General features: G+C 50.2%; 1 protein-coding gene across 3 annotated transcripts; it reads left to right on the top strand.

Annotated features, from left to right (window-relative positions):
• The first annotated feature begins 113 nt into the window (after nucleotides 1-113).
• On the top strand, nucleotides 114-15787 carry TOP3A (DNA topoisomerase III alpha). 3 transcript variants are annotated; one of them, XM_048493673.1, is made up of 20 exons: nucleotides 114-435; nucleotides 965-1252; nucleotides 1779-1838; nucleotides 2960-3033; nucleotides 3213-3288; nucleotides 4171-4279; nucleotides 4861-5004; nucleotides 5282-5452; nucleotides 5601-5701; nucleotides 5787-5861; nucleotides 6217-6299; nucleotides 6556-6763; nucleotides 7650-7835; nucleotides 8276-8405; nucleotides 9172-9285; nucleotides 10288-10453; nucleotides 11723-11863; nucleotides 12836-12958; nucleotides 13497-14173; nucleotides 14981-15787. In XM_048493673.1, exons 2-20 carry the CDS (start codon nucleotides 1064-1066, stop codon nucleotides 15139-15141), a joined length of 2988 nt encoding a protein of 995 aa, XP_048349630.1. In that variant the 5' UTR covers nucleotides 114-435; nucleotides 965-1063; the 3' UTR covers nucleotides 15142-15787. The 3 variants fall into 3 exon arrangements, with proteins under 3 accessions (XP_048349630.1, XP_048349631.1, XP_048349629.1); XM_048493672.1 differs by lacking the exon at nucleotides 114-435 and having other exon boundaries at nucleotides 504-1252; XM_048493674.1 differs by lacking the exons at nucleotides 114-435; nucleotides 9172-9285 and having other exon boundaries at nucleotides 503-1252.
• The last annotated feature ends 1163 nt before the right edge of the window (nucleotides 15788-16950 follow it).

The following is a 16950-nucleotide window of genomic DNA, read 5'->3' as shown; positions in this document are numbered from 1 at the left end:
CCGCCGGGCGCTCTGATGCGCCTGACCCGGAAGTAAAACAAAATGTTCCCCTTTTCCACATGCCACCATTTTTTAAATTAAAGAATAATTAAAATGAAGAAGCGGGAAGCTTTGGTTAGCGAAATAGTAAAAATAAATATAAATTGACCCGGTGGCTGGTAGTCGCGGGTCATGCTGGGAAGGGGGTCGAGTGTCGCTCACACCTTTATTCTTTTTTTTCTTTAATTTTTTTAACCGGCACTGTCAGGAAGCGTCACGCAATCCCTACGACTCACTATACGAGAATATTATTAAAATAATTAAAAAGCAGCTTGTGGACGCGGGGCATTCTGGGGGTTGTAGTTTCCCGTCTTTCCGTAAAGAAGCGCCAGATAGACAACCCCGCGCTGGCTCGCTCGGTTTGCGACACCGCCTGTTGCGGAATACGGCTGCCAGGTGGGAAGGCGCCTTATTCAGTTTAGAAGGGGAAGAAATAGGCACGGGGGCGGAAAACTTAGGTAGGGGGCAAAGGGGGGGGGGCCGGGAAAGGGGGAGATCCCGTGGCTGTGGGGAGAAGGGGGGCTTTTGAGCAGAGGGCAATAGAAGAACCCCCTCATTGAGGTTGGGGAGAGGTCTAAGTAGGGGGCCACTCTAGTTTTGGGAAGACCCAGATAGGGATTGTGTGTGTGTGTGACATGTACCCCAGGGGGAGAGATGCAAAGTAGAAAGGCGAGGGAGGGGCCCCACTTCCTTGCCAGAAACTGACAAATTGCTTAAACTCCTAACCAAAAAAAAAGTTGAATTGATAAGTGTAGGAGGGATAAAATTGGGGTGTGTGTGTGTGTGTTTCCCAACCTAGAAAATCTTCCAAAATTTGGCAGTCCTGGAGCTTTGCGAGCTTTGAAGGCTCCTTCGGTGAAGACTGAGCGCCCTGTTTCCACTTGCTTCCGCTAAACTGAGTTTTATTCCCCCGCTGCTGTCTCAGTTGTTTCCACAAAGGCTGTGCAAAGGAACAAGGACTTTTTAACAAAGCTGTGTACCAAAGCATCGCTATGACTTCCCCGGCTGGGAGCCGGCTTGCGGGATGATCCTTTGGACCAAACTCTTTGGCCACTGTGGGATCAGATGGTTCTTCCAGCCTCGAAGTCTCTGGTTCTCTCAGGTCGCTGAAGGCAGGATGTTCCAAAACGTCCAGAAAGTGCTGAGCGTGGCAGAGAAGAACGACGCTGCGAAGGGGATTGCCGACATTCTTTCCAATGGCAGGATGAGGAGGGTAGGACAAATTCTTAATTCTTTGGATGATTTGAGTGTGTGGCTCTTTGACATTCCACCTGTGCCTCATCAGAGGATTATTCTCCAATGTAGCACCTGCCCCACATGTCTAAGGAAGGTGGGCAAGGCCCATATCCAGTGGGATGTGTGGTTGGTAGGTGGTTCCCACCTTAAAACAGCCACTGGTGGAGGGACAGGTGAGCTGAGATCCTCTCAGAAGTGTGGGACTCTTGCCACAGACGGAAGTAAAGTTGTCTGTTTTGGTTGAAGGTTGGTTTCAGTTGATCTCTTTATTATGAAACAGCATCAGGAAATGAGCATTTAGACTTCTATTGCCAGAACTAAGTGTAGCCAATATCACAATCACCATTATACCCCACGTCACCCCTGTGTTCTGTCATAATTGTTTTTAGATAGCAGCAAACATTTACACTGTTTACTGTTACCTCTGAACTGAGCTCATGTATTGATTTGATTGACTGAGAACTAGCAGCTTTTTATTCACTACAATTCTGCTTTCCTTCTAGAGGGAAGGGTTTTCCAAATTCAACAAGATCTACGAATATCAATGTCACATGTTTCGTGAGGTGCGTTTCCAGGTAGCCTTTGCGGTTGTGCGTTTCTCTTTCTTTCAAGCTAGGTGCAAAGGTGCACATACCTCTGGAAGATTGTAAGTGAAGATTTTGCAGTGATCACGTCGCTCTTAATACCTGCTTACCGCAAGATGAAAAATAAGACTGTGAATGCTTTGTTGTCAGTCACTGGTGGACGGGACAAGAGGGTACAGAAATACCTTAATTTCTGAAGATAGCGCAAAAAAACCAAACTGGCGTTAGTGGAATGTTCATCACTTAATTAAAGCAGAAAGATAAAAAAGGGGAGCAGGGCAGTATTCCCACTCCACAAGAACTTCTAGCCTTAGGAGCTAAGTGGAGCCTCCATGACCAGAGACAGTGTACCTCTGCTTACCAGATGCTGATGACAAGAACAAGAGGGAGGGCAGTTGCCATCATGCAAAAAAACCCAACAACCCAGATCTGTGTACCATCTTTTATTGGACTGACCAAATCAGCACAAAATCTGCACACAGGCTTTTGAGTTCATCAGAGCTCTTCATCAGGCTTGACAGCACAACATTTTAAAAAGACAGTAAGGTAGCAGGCAAGCACCTTTAAACATCTTTTGTAACAGTGAGCTTGATGAAGAACTCTGTTGAACTGGAAAGCTGACATAAAGTTCGGTCGGTTCAGTACAATATACTGTTTTACACGGATTTGGTTTTTGGATTTGCCCTCATATCCCTAGAGAAACCTTGCAAGCTCAGTGCTTGTTCAAGCAGCACTAAATCAGACGGATACTCGACCAGATTGCTGTGGGCATTTCAGGTTTTATTGTGAGAAGGACTCCCGAACATCTAGCTTTTGAATCTATGGTGGTCACAAGTTTTCATATTTCTGTAAAATCATGAGGAATAGAAACCAGCTTATCGTTGTTGTAGGAGAAAAGGAAGTCTCTGGGTTCAGAAAATATCTTTTAATTCTTGAGGAAGCCAGATTCTTCAGTGTGCCGATACGACTTTACAGATTTCTCTCCTTTCAATGACTGAGTCTGGTGGGCTTCATTGTAGATCACACCTACGGGCAAAATGGGCTTTGAGCTTTAGCTCAGCTTCAACCCGAGCTAACCTATGTTCCTCTGCCTTCCGCAGAATGTCACGGTGGTGATGACATCCGTTTCGGGACATCTCCTGGCTCACGATTTCAAGATGCCATTTAAAAAATGGTGAATATCAGCATAGATCTCTGAGGGGACCTATAAATGCTTCCCCAAGCGTACGCTTAAACCTCAGGAGGAATGGGCAGCTGGTATTCTGGGAGATGCATGCAGAACCTGGAACGCCATTTTTATCGCTTGCTTTGAGCTTGTATGTTCGAACCTCATCTTGACGCTGTTTCCCCCAGGCGTAGCTGCAACCCGCTTCTGCTCTTCGAGGCCGAAATTGAGAAGTACTGCCCTGATAACTACGTGGATATTAAGGTTGGTTCTGCTGCACAAAGATTATCTGTGGGTTGTTCTTCTTGTCCATTGTCTCCTTTAGTGGAGCTTTGCCTAGTGAGAGAACATCTTCTTGCGTTTCTCGTGCCGTTTGCAAGTGATATTACTGGGAAAGCCCGCTCCCAGACTGCTACCTGCTTAATTTCAGAAGACGGGCTTCCGAAGAAAACCACAGTGGCCAAGCCGATTCATAGCTTGACCATGGTGGGATAGAAAATGTTGACAGAGAGAAATTTTTCTCTCTTTCTCACAATACTAGAACCAGGGAGCATCCATTGAAAATGCTGGGGGGAAGAATTAGGACTAATAAAAGGAAACACTTCTTCCCGCAACATGTGATTGGTGTTTGGAATATGCTGCTACAGGAGGTGGTGATGGCCACTAACCTGGATAGCTTTAAAAAGGGCTTGGACAGATTTATGGAAGAGATGTCGATCTATGGCTACCAATCTTGGTCCTCTTTGATCTGAGATTGCAAATGCCTTAGCAGACCAGGTGCTCAGGAGCAGCAACAGCAGAAGGCCGTTGCTTTCACCTCCTGCACGTGAGCTCCCAATGGCACCTGGTGGGCCACTGTGAGTAGCAGAGTGCTGGACTAGATGGGCTCTGGTCTGATCCAGCAGGCTCTCTCTTATGTTCTTAAGGCCATTGCTTTCACATCCTGCATGTGAGCTCCCAAAGGCACCTGGTGGGCCACTGTGAGTAGCAGAGTGCTGGACTAGATGGGCTCTGGTCTGATCCAGCTGGCTCTTTCTTACGTTCTTATGTTTATGTCCTCTCTACCTGCCACTTACATGCTTGGATCTGTCACCATTGCGGGTGCACTTCCTGTCCCCCTTAACTTGCCTCGTTCCTGACTTCCAGAGAACCCTGGAACGAGAGGTCCAGCACTGCCAAGCGCTGGTGATCTGGACTGACTGCGACCGCGAAGGAGAGAACATTGGCTACGAGATCATTCACGTCTGCAAAGCAGGTACCTTGCAAGGGCGGGGCGGGGCGGGGCGGGGCGGGGCGGGGAGAAGCCTCCTGCTTGTGGATATGCAATCCATCCATTACATATAGGGTTTCCCCTTCCATGTATTTTTTTGTAACAGTGAGCTTGATGAAGAACTCTGTTGAACTGGAAACTGGCACTTGGGTAGCGGCAGTGGCCTAGTGGTTAAGAGCAGGTGCATTCTAATCTGGAGGAACTGGATTTGATTTCCCACTCTGCTGCCTGAGCTGTGGAGGCTTATCTGGGGAAGTCAGATTAGCCTGTGCACTCCAACACATGCCAGCTGGGTGACCTTGGGCTAGTCACAGTTCTTCTGAGCTTTCTCAGCCCCACCTACCTCACAGGGTGTTTGTTGTGAGGGGGGAAGGGAAAAGAGATTGTAAGTCCTTTTGAGTCTCCTACAGGAAAGAAAAGGGGGATATAAATCCAGCTCTTCTTATTATTATTGTATATTTTCTTTTCATTGCGTTTCTTTTATTAAGATGGTTTTATGTCGTGCTGTTAAGACCTGTGGATATAATACTTGATAAGCACTTCCTCTTTCTCTCACTGGTCAACAGTGCAGCCGAACCTCCAGGTATTCCGGGCCCGTTTCTCCGAGATCACACCACGTGCCATCAGGAACGCCTGGGAGAACCTGGGCCGGCCCGATCCGAATGTCAATGATGCGGTGGAAGTTCGGCAAGAACTAGACCTCAGAATAGGTATGGGACCAGAGAGGGATGGGGCAGTTTATGGGCCACCCCCGCTGTGTGGCATGAATGCTTAGAGTGCAAGGGAGACGAAAGGGAGACAGCAAAATCAGTGTGGAGACCGTTCGTCCCTTCCTTGATGGGGTTCTCCCAAAGATCAGCTGCTTGGTCTGTAGATGCGTCAAGTTTCCAAAACTGTAGGTTTTTTGGCCTTTATTTACTTTCAGGCCTTCAATTCAATACTCTGCTGCTTTGTTTTCCTGTTGCTTCTCTCCCCTTCTTGGGCCAGGTGCTTCCTTCACCCGATTCCAGACTCTCAGGCTCCAGAAAATGTTCCCTGGCGTTTTGGCAGAGCAGCTAATCAGCTATGGGAGTTGCCAGTTCCCCACGCTGGGGTTTGTGGTGGAAAGGTTTAAAGCCATCCAAGCTTTTGTGCCTGAGATCTTTTACAGGATTAAAGGTGCGTCCTGGAGTGTGGGAGGTTGGGAATTTGGAAATGCTCAGATCATAAATGTGCACTTTACAGAAACGCGGTTTGCCTCAGTGAGGATTTCCCTCCCCTTTTATTCTCGCTGTCTCCTTGTGAGGCTACCATCTTCTCTCTGCAGTGACGCATGATTACGAAGAGGGTACCGTGGACTTCCACTGGAAGAGGAACCGCCTCTTCAACCATACAGCCTGCCTTGTTCTCTACCAGATTTGCATGGAGGTAGGAGGCCAACTGATACCTTCTTAGTATTCAGAAATGTCCAGAGATCCCCTCTCCAGCTTTCTTCTTTTGTTGGTGTTCTTAGGATCCGGTGGCCACCGTGGTGGAGATCGGGAGCAAGCCCAAAAGCAAATGGAGGCCCTTGCCTCTGGACACCGTGGTACGCTCAGGAAAAAAACACCCCATTTTGAAATGTTCCTAGGAAAGGCCCCAGAATCAAACAAGTGATCCCTGTAACTAAACCTCTGTGTGAAAACCTCTGTGTGTAACGTTTCATGATCCTCCTGATAAACCGACTTGGGTAGAATCAAAATCGTGTTATCGATTTGTCAAACCCTGGATCTATGATCCAAATCAGGCTCTGTAACTTATAGGCTAAGCAGCCTTTATTGGTAGATACATGGGTAAGAGGGGAAAAGGTGGTTCTGCCAGAATCTTCAAGCAACCCCAGTATATTGTGTTCCCTTTATCTTGCAGTGATGGTGTGTATTTTCCTTTGCCACTGTCTGTCGCAGGAACTTGAGAAGCTGGCTTCTCGTAAACTGAGAATAAATGCCAAAGAAACCATGAGGATTGCCGAGAAGCTGTACACTCAGGGGTAAAAATAAATAAATCCATCTTTTTTTGACATGGGTGGTACAGAACAAGCGACCTTTCCTTCTGAAAAAGGGGTGGCAGAAGGCAGAGCAGTAGATTGTGCTACTTTGAGCTAAATCAAATTCCGACATCGTTATATATTTCGTCTGCTTTGTTGGTGTTTGGAATCCAGCTCCAAGGGCAAACTAGGAAGCCAACCGAGAACATTTGGTTTTTTTCTTTCCTTCCCCACCCCTGTTCCCCCCGCTTTTAAACAGGTACATCAGCTACCCTCGAACGGAGACCAATATTTTCCCCAAAGGCATGAACCTCCCCAGCTTGGTGCAGCTGCAGACCCAGGACCCCCATTGGGGAACTTTTGCACAAAGGATTCTCGACCAGGGGGGCCCAAACCCCCGGAACGGGACCAAAACCGACCAGGCCCACCCTCCCATTCATCCCACAAAATACGCCGTCAACTTGCAGGTGAGGCTGCAGAGATGCTCTCCGTGTTGTTTGCGTCACGTCGCTGAGTTGCGTGTTCAAAGTGGCCTGTCATCGTTTTATGCATTTGTGAGTTTACTTGCCGCTGCCGGAAAGCGTGTGGAGTGTGGGGACCCAAAGGGCCTTGCGACGATACTTGTATTTGTTGACAGAATTTGGACCTTGCCTTGTCACCGCCATGAGAGCGGCCAACGGTTGAAAATGTATGTGATGAAAATCACACTTCAATACCTTCAAGTCAGCCCCCTCATCCCAAACACAAAGTATTTAAACAATTGAAAAACAGCATAAACTACGTGGGTGTTGAAACGTGTCCTCGAGTTGCAGCCGGCTTCAGGCAACCCCGCAGGGCAGCAAGGTTGAGTTTATTACAAAGGCCAGATATGACACAAATGTGACTTGGTTAGGCTGGGGGAGGGGACGGCTGCCTTGGCGGGTGAGCCCACTGCAGGCTTGCCAGCCCAGGTTGGCACTGGGGGAGCTAGTCAGTGTGGTGTAGTGGTGTTAAGAGCAGGTGGATTCTAACCTGGAGAACCGGGTTTGATTCCCCGTTCCTCCACCTGAGTGACGGAGGCTTATCTGGTGAACTAGATGTGTTTCCACACTCCTACATTCCACCTAATCTCACAAGGCAGATCTACCCAAATCAGGGTCTCTGGAGATGTCCGAGAATAGGCGAGCTTTCAAACTCCCCTCCGCTGTTTTATCCTTTCAACCACCACATGAAGTCAGGTTGAGAAAACATGCATGTTCGCACTGTGTCCTGATGTTGCCTCAGAATGGAGGTGGCGCAGGACGGGGCGTTTGCCGTCCTCTCCAGCCACAGTTCATTTTCTTGTCGCTCTTCGTTCCATTTGCCGGCCGTTAGGGGGACGAGCAGCGACTGTACGAGTTCATCGTGCGCCACTTCCTGGCTTGCTGCTCCCAGGATGCCAAGGGGCAGGAAACAACGGTAGAGATCGACATCGCCAACGAACGCTTCGTCGCTCATGGGCTGATGATCTTGGCCAGGAACTACCTGGAAGTCTATCCGTACGAGAGGTGGAGCGATAAGGTGACGGTGAAGCGCCCAGCGGGAAAGCGGGTAGACGGGAATGGTGCAATGCATTTTCCACAGCTCGGGAGCTGTTATAGAGATGACCCAGACTCTGCTTAATCCCAGATGAGAGAGCCAGCATGTTGTAGTGGTTAAGAGCAGGTGGATTCTAATCTGGAGAACCGGGTTTGATTCCCCGCTCTGCCACTTGAGCTGTGGAGGCTTATCTGGTTAACTAGATTAGCTCGTGCAGTGCCAATTGGGGCGTTGTGGAGTTTCCGGGCTGTAGTTTCCGAGTCTCCATACAGCCCGGAAACCCCACAGCACCCCAGTGATTCTGGCCATGAAAGCCTTCGACAGTAGCCTGAGTTTTATTTTCCTCCCATGAAACCCCGTTTCACTGTTTGGCCCTCTCTGCCTCCCCACTTTTCTTCCCCACCCGACGAAACCTCCTGTAGGTTCTCCCTGTGTACGAGAAGGGGTCTCGCTTTCAGCCCACCAGCGTGGAGATGGTCGATGGGGAGACTAGCCCGCCCCAGCTGCTCACGGAAGCTGATCTCATTTCCCTCATGGAGAAACATGGCATCGGTCAGTACCGGGTTTTACAGCTCAAAGGAGGCATGAAACGGCACAACTCCTTTCGAGCAGTCCGGAAACCCCGAACTTTAAACCCTAAACGAGAGCCAGCGTGGTGTAGTGGTTAAGAGCAGGTGGATTCTAATCTGGAGAACTGGGTTTGATTCCCCACTCCTCCACCTGAGTGGCGGAGGCTTATCTGGTGAATCAGATGTGTTTCCACACTCCTACATTCCTGCCGGGTGACCTTGGGCTAGTCACAGTTCTCTCCGAACTCTCTCAGCCTCACCTGCCTCTCACAAGGTGTCTGTAATGGGGAGGTGGTTTTCAAGGCAAGAGATGGACAGAGGTAGTTTGCCATCGACTGCCTCTGCATAGGAACCCTGGTTGTCCTTGGTGGTTTCCCATCCAAGTACTAACCAGGGCCAGCCCTGCTTCCCTTCTAAGCTCTGACAGGATCAGACTACCCCGTGCGTGCGTGTGTGCGAGAGAGAGAGAGAGAGAGAGAGACACCTTGGGGAGGGGGAGGTTTCAAGGCAAGCGATGAAAGCAGAGGTGGTTTGTCATTGGCTTTCTCTGCAGAGTCTTCCCCAGCGGTCTCCCAAGCTCCTACCCTGCTTAGCATGGGAGATCTGAGAAGATCGGCCCAGCCTCAGGCTATTGAGCCTGCCGGCAAAACAACAGCACGCAACAAAAATTAAAGTTGCACAAAGGTGGGGTAAGGCGGGAATTCAAAAGTTCTCTTTGGTTTCTCCACAACGAAAAGTTCTTTTTTCAGGCACCGACGCCACTCACGCAGAGCACATTGAGACCATCAAGTCCCGCACGTATGTGGGTCTCACGCCAGACCAGAGGTTTCTTCCGGGGCACCTGGGGATGGGACTGGTGGAAGGTGAGGAGGGTGCCCGGAAATGTAAAGGCTGGGGAACGTTCAGGAAGGGACAGAAAGCAGTGGCATAGTGGTTAAAAGCAGGTGCATTCTAATCTGGGGAACTGGGTTTGATTCCCTGCTCTGCCACATAAGCTGTTGAGGCTTATCTCGGGAACCAGATTAGCTTGTGCACTCCCAACACACGCCAGCCGGGTGACCTTGGGCTAATCACAGTTCTTCGGAGCTCTCTCAGCCGCACCTACCTCACAGGGTGTTTGTTGTGATGGGGGAAGGGCAAGGAGTTTGTAAGCCCCTTTGAGTCTCCTTACAGGAGAGAAAGGGAGGATGTAAATCCAACTCTTCTTCTCAAAAGCCCAGGCAAACAGGGAGGCCTTTCAGCACCTCTAAAGATGGAGCTCACCTTTTTAGGGAGCCCGTTGGAAAAGACACCAGACAGGCCACGCCGAGAGGTGGGATAGCCAATGGAAGGCTGCTCGATAGCCCTGGTTGGCACACAAGGGCATATGTACGGGGATAACCTTTCCACCATTGCATCAACGACGTGGTGTCTTTTCTGGGGTTTTGCCACAGAGGTCCCTCTGAACCCTAGAGCAACATGACCTCACTTCCAGGTTCACCTGGAAATGACACCATGCTGTTGATGCAATTGCTTCCTCCTCTTCACTCACCCCCCCCCCCCCACTGAGTTGGAAGGGGATGGGGTTGCCGAGCAACCCTGGTGCAACAAGGTCAGTCTTGCCTCCTCTGACTGGCAGCTGCTCTCCTGAGTCTCAAGCATTGCCTACTCCGACTGGCAGCTGCTGGCCAGGGACTCAGACAGAGATTTTTCCTGCCTGGTTCTTTTAACTGGAGATGCCGGGGATCGAACCTGGTACTTTCTCCGTGCCGGACGGAGTCTCAAGCACTGAGCCACGGCCTCCCCCAGCAAGAGTGTGGAATTCTGAGCTCGGGAGGGCTGACATTTGGGCTCTCGGGACGAGGTTGTCTTCATATGTTCCCCAGGCTACGATTCCATGGGATATGAGATGTCCAAGCCGGACCTCCGGGCTGAGCTGGAAGCCGACTTGAAGCTCATTTGCGAGGGCAAGAAGGACAAATCGCGGGTGCTGAGAGAGCAGGTCCAGAAGTACAAGCAGATCTTCATCGCAGCCGTGGAGAAGGCAAACAAGTGTGTCCCCGAACCCTCCCCTGTGTTTGTTGCTCGGTTTGCTATCTGTGTCGCACTTCTCTCCCCAGCGTGGCTAAGCCTGCCACTCTAAACAGATCCTCGATTTCTGTTCTGCTTGATAACACCTTGCGTAGCTTGGCCTCAATTCTGTGCTCTGTGCGCTTGGGTGTAGCGCTTGCATCTGACCCAGCTGGGTCTGGATTCCCGCCTTCCTTTCCTGCACCCACCATGGCCAGAGGGACTCTGCTGGTACAGGGGTGTCCAACTCTGGTGCCTCAGATGCTCATTGACTATGATTCCCATCAGCCTCTGCCAGCATGTTGGCAGAATTTTTTCTCTCTTTCTCACCATACTCGAACCAGGGGACATTCGTTGAAAATGCTGGGGGGAAGAATTAGGACTAATAAAGAAACACTTCTTCACGCAACGTGTGATTGGTGTTTGGAATATGCTGCCACAGGAGGTGGTGATGGCCACTAACCTGGTTAGCATTAAAAGGGGCTTGGGCAGATTTATGGAGGAGAAGTTGATCTCTGGCTCCCAATCTTGATCCTCCTTGATCTGAGGTTGCAAATGCCTCAACAGACCAGGTGCTCAGGAGCAGCAGCAGCAGCAGAAGGCCATTGCTTTCACATCCTGCATGTGAGCTCCCAAAGGCACCTGGTGGGCCACTGCAAGTAGCAGAGTGCTGGACTAGATGGACTCTGGTCTGATCCAGCAGGCTCTTTCTTATGTTCTTAAGGCCATTGCTTTCACATCCTGCCTGTGAGCTCCCAAAGGCACCTGGTGGGCCACTGCGAGTAGCAGAGTGCTGGACTAGATGGGCTCTGGTCTGATCCAGCTGGCTCTTTCTTATGTAGCCCATGAACATCTGGGGCGCCAGAGTTGGACACCCCTGCCTTAGTATCTACCCACAAGAAACATCACTTTTCACGTCAAGGAGCTCTGCAGCTCCACAGCATGTCGTCCACCAAGTGCCTTTCAAAAGTGGGGGATGCCAGATGGGGTTTTGGACCAGCGAAGCCTCAGTTTGGCCACTGAAGATCTAATTGGCCTTGCAGATTTTTTTTTAATAAGGTGGCTTTGAAAGCAGGAGGAATCTTCATTTAGTGGTGGAAAGTAAGCTGTGGCAGCTATTCTATGTCTGGCTCTGCTCTTTTGTAGCTACACACACTCCGTGGTGTTCAAATCCCAAAGGCACCCACAGACTTGAAAAGGTGGGGGATCCCTGCTCTGGAGCGTAACAGTTGGCAACTTTTTCTTCCCCAGGCTGGACGAGGCGCTGTCTCAGTATTTCGGGGAAGCGACCCACGCCGCCCAAGAAGAAATGTACCCAGCTATGCCGGACCCTGTCCGAAAATGTCCCTTGTGCCGCAGTGACATGGTCTTGAAGACCAAGAAGAATGGCGGGTCAGTGTGTTTGCGTGCCTGTTGCTTTTTGAACAATGCCGCCCGATGCAGTAAACGAGAGCCAGCTTGGAACAGCCTTGCTAGCACATCTACATATTTTACTAATCTACACCACATTGTTTTACTAGGCAGTGGTGGCGAACCTTTGGCACTCCAGATGTTATGGACTACAATTCCCATCAGCCCCTGCCAGCATGGCCAATTGGCCATGCTGGCAGGGGCTGATGGGAATTGTAGTCCATAACATCTGGAGTGCCAAAGGTTCGCCGCCACGGTACAAGGGGTTGCTGGCACGAACCTGTTTAACAGCTAGGTTCAGCTAGGTGGCTTATAAGCTCCTTTCCCCACAACAGACACCTTGTGAGGTAGGTGGGGCTGAGAGAGTTCCGAGAGAACTGTGACTAGCCCAGCAGGAATGTAGGAGTGCGGAAACACACCTGGTTCACCAGATAAGCCTCTGCCACTCAGGTGGAAAAGTGGGGAATCAAACCCAGTTCTCCAAATTAGAATCCACCTGCTCTTAACCACTACGCCACGCTGGCTTGAGACTTCTTACGGTTGAGAGAAGGGGGGTGTAAATCCAAGCTCTTCTTCAAATCTAGCTGTTCTGCGGCAGACCTACACAGCTCCTTGCTGAAACTATCAATATGTACCCGTTATGTATTGTCGAAGGCTTTCACGACCGGATTCAACTGGTTCTGGTGGGCTTTCCGGGCTGCGTGGCCGTGGTCAGACACAGTGTGAAACAGACTTTTCTCTGTGATACACCTCTGAAGATGCCAGCCACAGATGCAGGCGAAACGTTAGGAACAAAATCCACCAGACCACGGCCACCCAGCCCAGAAAACCCACCAGAACCAGTTGTACCCGTTAGTTAGAAACTGAAAGGAGAGGAAAGGGTGGTGTAATTAGCATGGTCCTTGCCCATTCTTTCTAATACATACATTTTTTATTTTAATTTGCTGGCTCCAGATTTTACCTCAGCTGCACGGGTTACCCTACCTGTAAATCTGCCGTGTGGTTTCCCGACTCCGTGTTGGAAGTGAGCAAGGACGATTCTGTCTGCAACGTGTGCAGGCCACATCCCGTACACAGGTGAGTGCTTGCATAGTGGTTAGACCTCACTTGGAATATTGTGTGTTCTGGGCACCGCAGTTCAAGAAGGATACTGACAAGCCGGGATGGGTCCAGAGGAGGGCAACCAAAATGGTCAAAGGTCTGGAATCCATGCCTTACAAGAAGAGACTTAGGGAGCTGGGGATGTTTAGTCTGGAGAAGAGAAGAGGTGACATGATAGCCATGTTTAGATACTTGAAGGGATGTCATGTTGGTGAGGGAGCAAGCTTGTTTTCTGCTGCTCCAGAGAGTAGGACCAGGAGTCATGAGTTCAAGGTGAAGGAAAAGAGATCCCACCTAAACTTCAGGAAAAACTTCCTGACAGTAAGAGCTGTTTGACGGTGGAATGCACGTCCTCAGGGACTGGTGGAGTCTCCTTCTTTGGAGGTTTTTAAAGAGAGGCTGGATGGCCATCCGTCAGGAGTGCTTTGATTGTGTGTTCCTGCATGGCAGGGGGTTGGATTGGATGACCCCGGGTGTCCCTTCCAGCTCTATGATTCTGTGATTTCCTCCTCAGGTTGAAACTGAAGTTCAAGAAAGGCAGCCTCCCCGCCCTGACTCCCCTGGAGTTTGTCGGCTGTATCGGAGGCTGCGACGAGATGCTGAGGGAGATCCTGGATCTGAGATACCTCCAAGGCCCGGCCAGACCTCAGCCGCCAGCCGACCAACCGGCTGATCCTTTGCAAACCGGATACTCCCTCAACCGCCCGCCCGCCCGCCAGGACCACCATGTCCAGCTGCCTGCGAATGTGCCGACAGGCCCTCCAGCTCTCCCAGCTAGAGTGGCTCAAAATCAGACCCGCCAGCCGGACGCCGACAACACCATCGTGTGCAACTGTGGGAAACCGGCTGTGCTGCTGACCGTCCGGAAAGATGGACCCAACCAAGGGAGACGCTTCTACAAATGCAGCGCAGGCGACTGCGGCTTCTTCTTGTGGTCTGACCCAGAGGCGGACGGCGGGAGCAACCGAGCGCCTGGGGGCACGGTGGAAAGCGGCAGGGGGCGTTCCTGGAGTGAGGGCGCTTACTCTGGAGGTGGCGATGACGGAGCAACCTGCAAGTGTGCGCAGCCTTCTGTCCTCCGGACGGTGCAGAAAGAGGGAGCCAACAAAGGCCGCCAGTTCCACACCTGCGCCAAGCCCCGTGAGCAACAGTGCGGGTTTTTCCAGTGGGCTGACGAAAACGAGGCACCAGGTGAGGGACTGAAGCACCTGGCCCGGAACGGCAGGGCATTCCGGCCCCATGCCAAGCTGCAGTTCTGCATTGGGCAGTGCAGTAGAATCCAGCGTGGCGTGGTGGGTAAGAGCAGGTGGATTCTAATCTGGAGAACTGGGTTTGATTCCCCACTCCTCCACCTGAGTGGCAGAGGCTTATCTGGTGAACCAGATGCATTTCCGCACACCCAGATTCCTGCTGGGTGACCTTGGGCTAGTCACAGTTCTTCGGGACTCTCTCAGCCCCACCTGTCTCACCAGGTGTCTGTTGTGGGGAGAGGAAGGGAAAGGAGCTTGTAAGCCACCTTGAGTCTCCTTACAGGAGAGAATAGAATAGAATAGAATAGAATCTTTATTGGCCAAGTGTGATTGGACACACAAGGAATTTGTCTCCGGTGCATATGCTCTCAGTGTACATAAAAGAAAATACATTTGTCAAGAATCATAAGGTACAGCACTTAATGATTGTCATAATGATTGTCAGAGAGGGTGGGGTATAAATCCAAACTCTTCCTCTTCGTCATCCAGCGTATCTGTTAGGTTCCACCTTTTTAATTTGAAAAGCAACACACATACAACTGGTTGTTGGGGGTTTCCCGGGCTGCGTGGCTGTGGTCTGGTAGATCTTGTTCCTAATGTTTCGCCTGCATCTGTGGCTGGCATCTTCAGAGGTGTATCATAGAGGGAAGTCTGTTACACACTAATAGAGCCATATAGTAGAAAGGTAGGGGATTTACTTGGGCGTGACCATGCACATTCATTCAGTTTCTCCCTTCCTACCCTTCAGCCGCTGCTTTTCCTTCAAGCCATTCCATGAGCACCGGCGCCAACCCCAAAAGGCCAAGCAGCGACTCTTCCATAAGGCCCTCCATAGCCAAGCGGCCGCGGACCTGTGGGATTTGCCACCAAGCCGGCCACACGAGGAAGACGTGTCCACAGAATCGCTGAATGCCATCAGCCCCCACGACACGATGCCAAGATGGACCGGCCACCAAAGCGGCAAGGAGGAGGAACCGTGCAGCACGAGAAGCTGGCATGTGGCTGGGATATTTGCAGCCCACCCCCACAAGGGAAGATAACGTGAAATTCTTGCAATGCACACTTGAAAATATAAGGGGAGGCGGACACTTGGATGTTGTGTATATACCTCCGAGAAAGAGACTCTAAAAGTCCAACACTAAATGCCACCCATTATAGTTCTGACCTGTTTTGCCTCGTTTTTCTGTAGGCCCTTCAAGGCTCCTCTCTGGAGTGGCCAGGGAAGCTCTAAGGATAACGTTGCCTTGGAAAAATTCAGGTTTTAAAAACTCTTGAAAAATGTTGGCTATAGAATTCAGCAGTCCCCTTTTATTCAACACAGGCAATTAAATCACTTCTGGCTGGACACAGACTCTTTTTCCTCCAGGTCAGACCAACCCGTTTGAACTGTTTTTATCCAAGGAGTATATGCACTATTTGCAATACAGGTCATCTTCTCCCAAACCGTGCTATGCTGTTGCTCTTGGGCAAATGCCCTTCTCCTTCCGGGCCCGAGGGGAAGATTCTACCTGTTAAAAACCGGTTTGTCCTTTTTATTAAACTAATTTTTACAGAGGCTTTGAGTCTGCGTGATACTTTAGCATGCCCTCTGTCAGGGCAACAATAGCCTCTCTGTGAACTGCTTCCGCCACTGTATAACACGACATTTTAGGAGCGGAAGAATTTGAAGCAACTTTCAAGTATGTCAATGGGTCTGCATCTAGGTGATTGAGATGCATTCCTCGCTCAATGTAACTGCTACAAGATATATGTAACCACCCTGCTATATGTTATCACTGCCGTCTTGGGGCATTCTTTCCTTGATCTTTCCTTTATGGCTTCACACTCTGAGTAGATAACTAGGCTTTCCCCTGACACTTTGGTCTCATGGGAACCAGGGTGGTTTCCATTGTCCTGTGGGAGTAGGATGTCAGGTGGCTCTCCCTATCTATCACTGACCTTGGGGCGCTTTGGCTCCAAACGAACTCTATCTTGCACTTCTTAGGAAACTTGGGGGGGGGGGGGATTGTTAACGGAATAAAGGGGATAGCAAAAGCCAGGTTCACCAGATCTGGCTTTGTCAAGTTGGGTGGCTCAACGCCTATCAATAAAAACTGCTGATCTACAACACAAGAGTCTGTTTATTGTTTTAAGGTTCAAGACCTAACAAAGTACGACATGGTTTCTGACGTTTTAGCGCAAGCCTGCCTGGTTGTTTTTAAAGTTATCCTTTGGAACTTCGAGCCCTGTATTACCTCTTACTTCATTCTTTCTCTTCTCACAAGTCTTCCTCCACCCTTCTCCTTGAGTTGTTTTTCACTAGTAGGAATCTAGCTATGTTGTAATAGTGGCAGGAAGCTTGTAATATCGTCGTCCTGGGAAGGAAGTTCTCGTTTGTGACAGAGGCAGGTCAGTATTTTTCTACAAGCGTTTTGAGAAACAGGGCGGGACTTTTCTCTAGCAACGCTTCCGCCGGGCTGTGCAGGCTTAAGAACATAAGAAAGAGCCTGCTGAATCAGACCAGAGTCCATCTAGTCCAGCTCTCTGCTACTCGCAGTGGCCCACCAGGTGCCTTTGGGAGCTCACATGTAGGAGGTGAAAGCAATGGCCTTCTAAGAAGTTTTTGGCAGCAGCTGCTTTCACGAGCAAAGGCTCTTCCTTTGGGTGACTGAAAGTAAGCCTCACCAGCTACCGTGCATCATGATTCAAAAGGTATCCACAGACTTTAAAAAAAGGTAT

Source organism: Sphaerodactylus townsendi, linkage group LG04, assembly GCF_021028975.2.
Source record: "Sphaerodactylus townsendi isolate TG3544 linkage group LG04, MPM_Stown_v2.3, whole genome shotgun sequence".
Classification (NCBI taxonomy): Eukaryota; Metazoa; Chordata; class Lepidosauria; order Squamata; family Sphaerodactylidae; genus Sphaerodactylus; species Sphaerodactylus townsendi.
Note: the sequence above shows the minus strand (reverse complement) of the source record. Positions and strands in the feature narration are given on the sequence as shown.

Bases quoted from the DNA above. Each gene is read 5' to 3' on its own strand.
- TOP3A (XM_048493673.1), top strand. From the start codon at position 1,064: ATGATCCTTTGGACCAAACTCTTTGGCCACTGTGGGATCAGATGGTTC. The intron at 6,300-6,555 runs GTAAAAATAAAT...GCTTTTAAACAG, and splicing joins GAGAAGCTGTACACTCAGGG to GTACATCAGCTACCCTCGAA. The intron at 6,764-7,649 runs GTGAGGCTGCAG...GCCGGCCGTTAG, and splicing joins AATACGCCGTCAACTTGCAG to GGGGACGAGCAGCGACTGTA.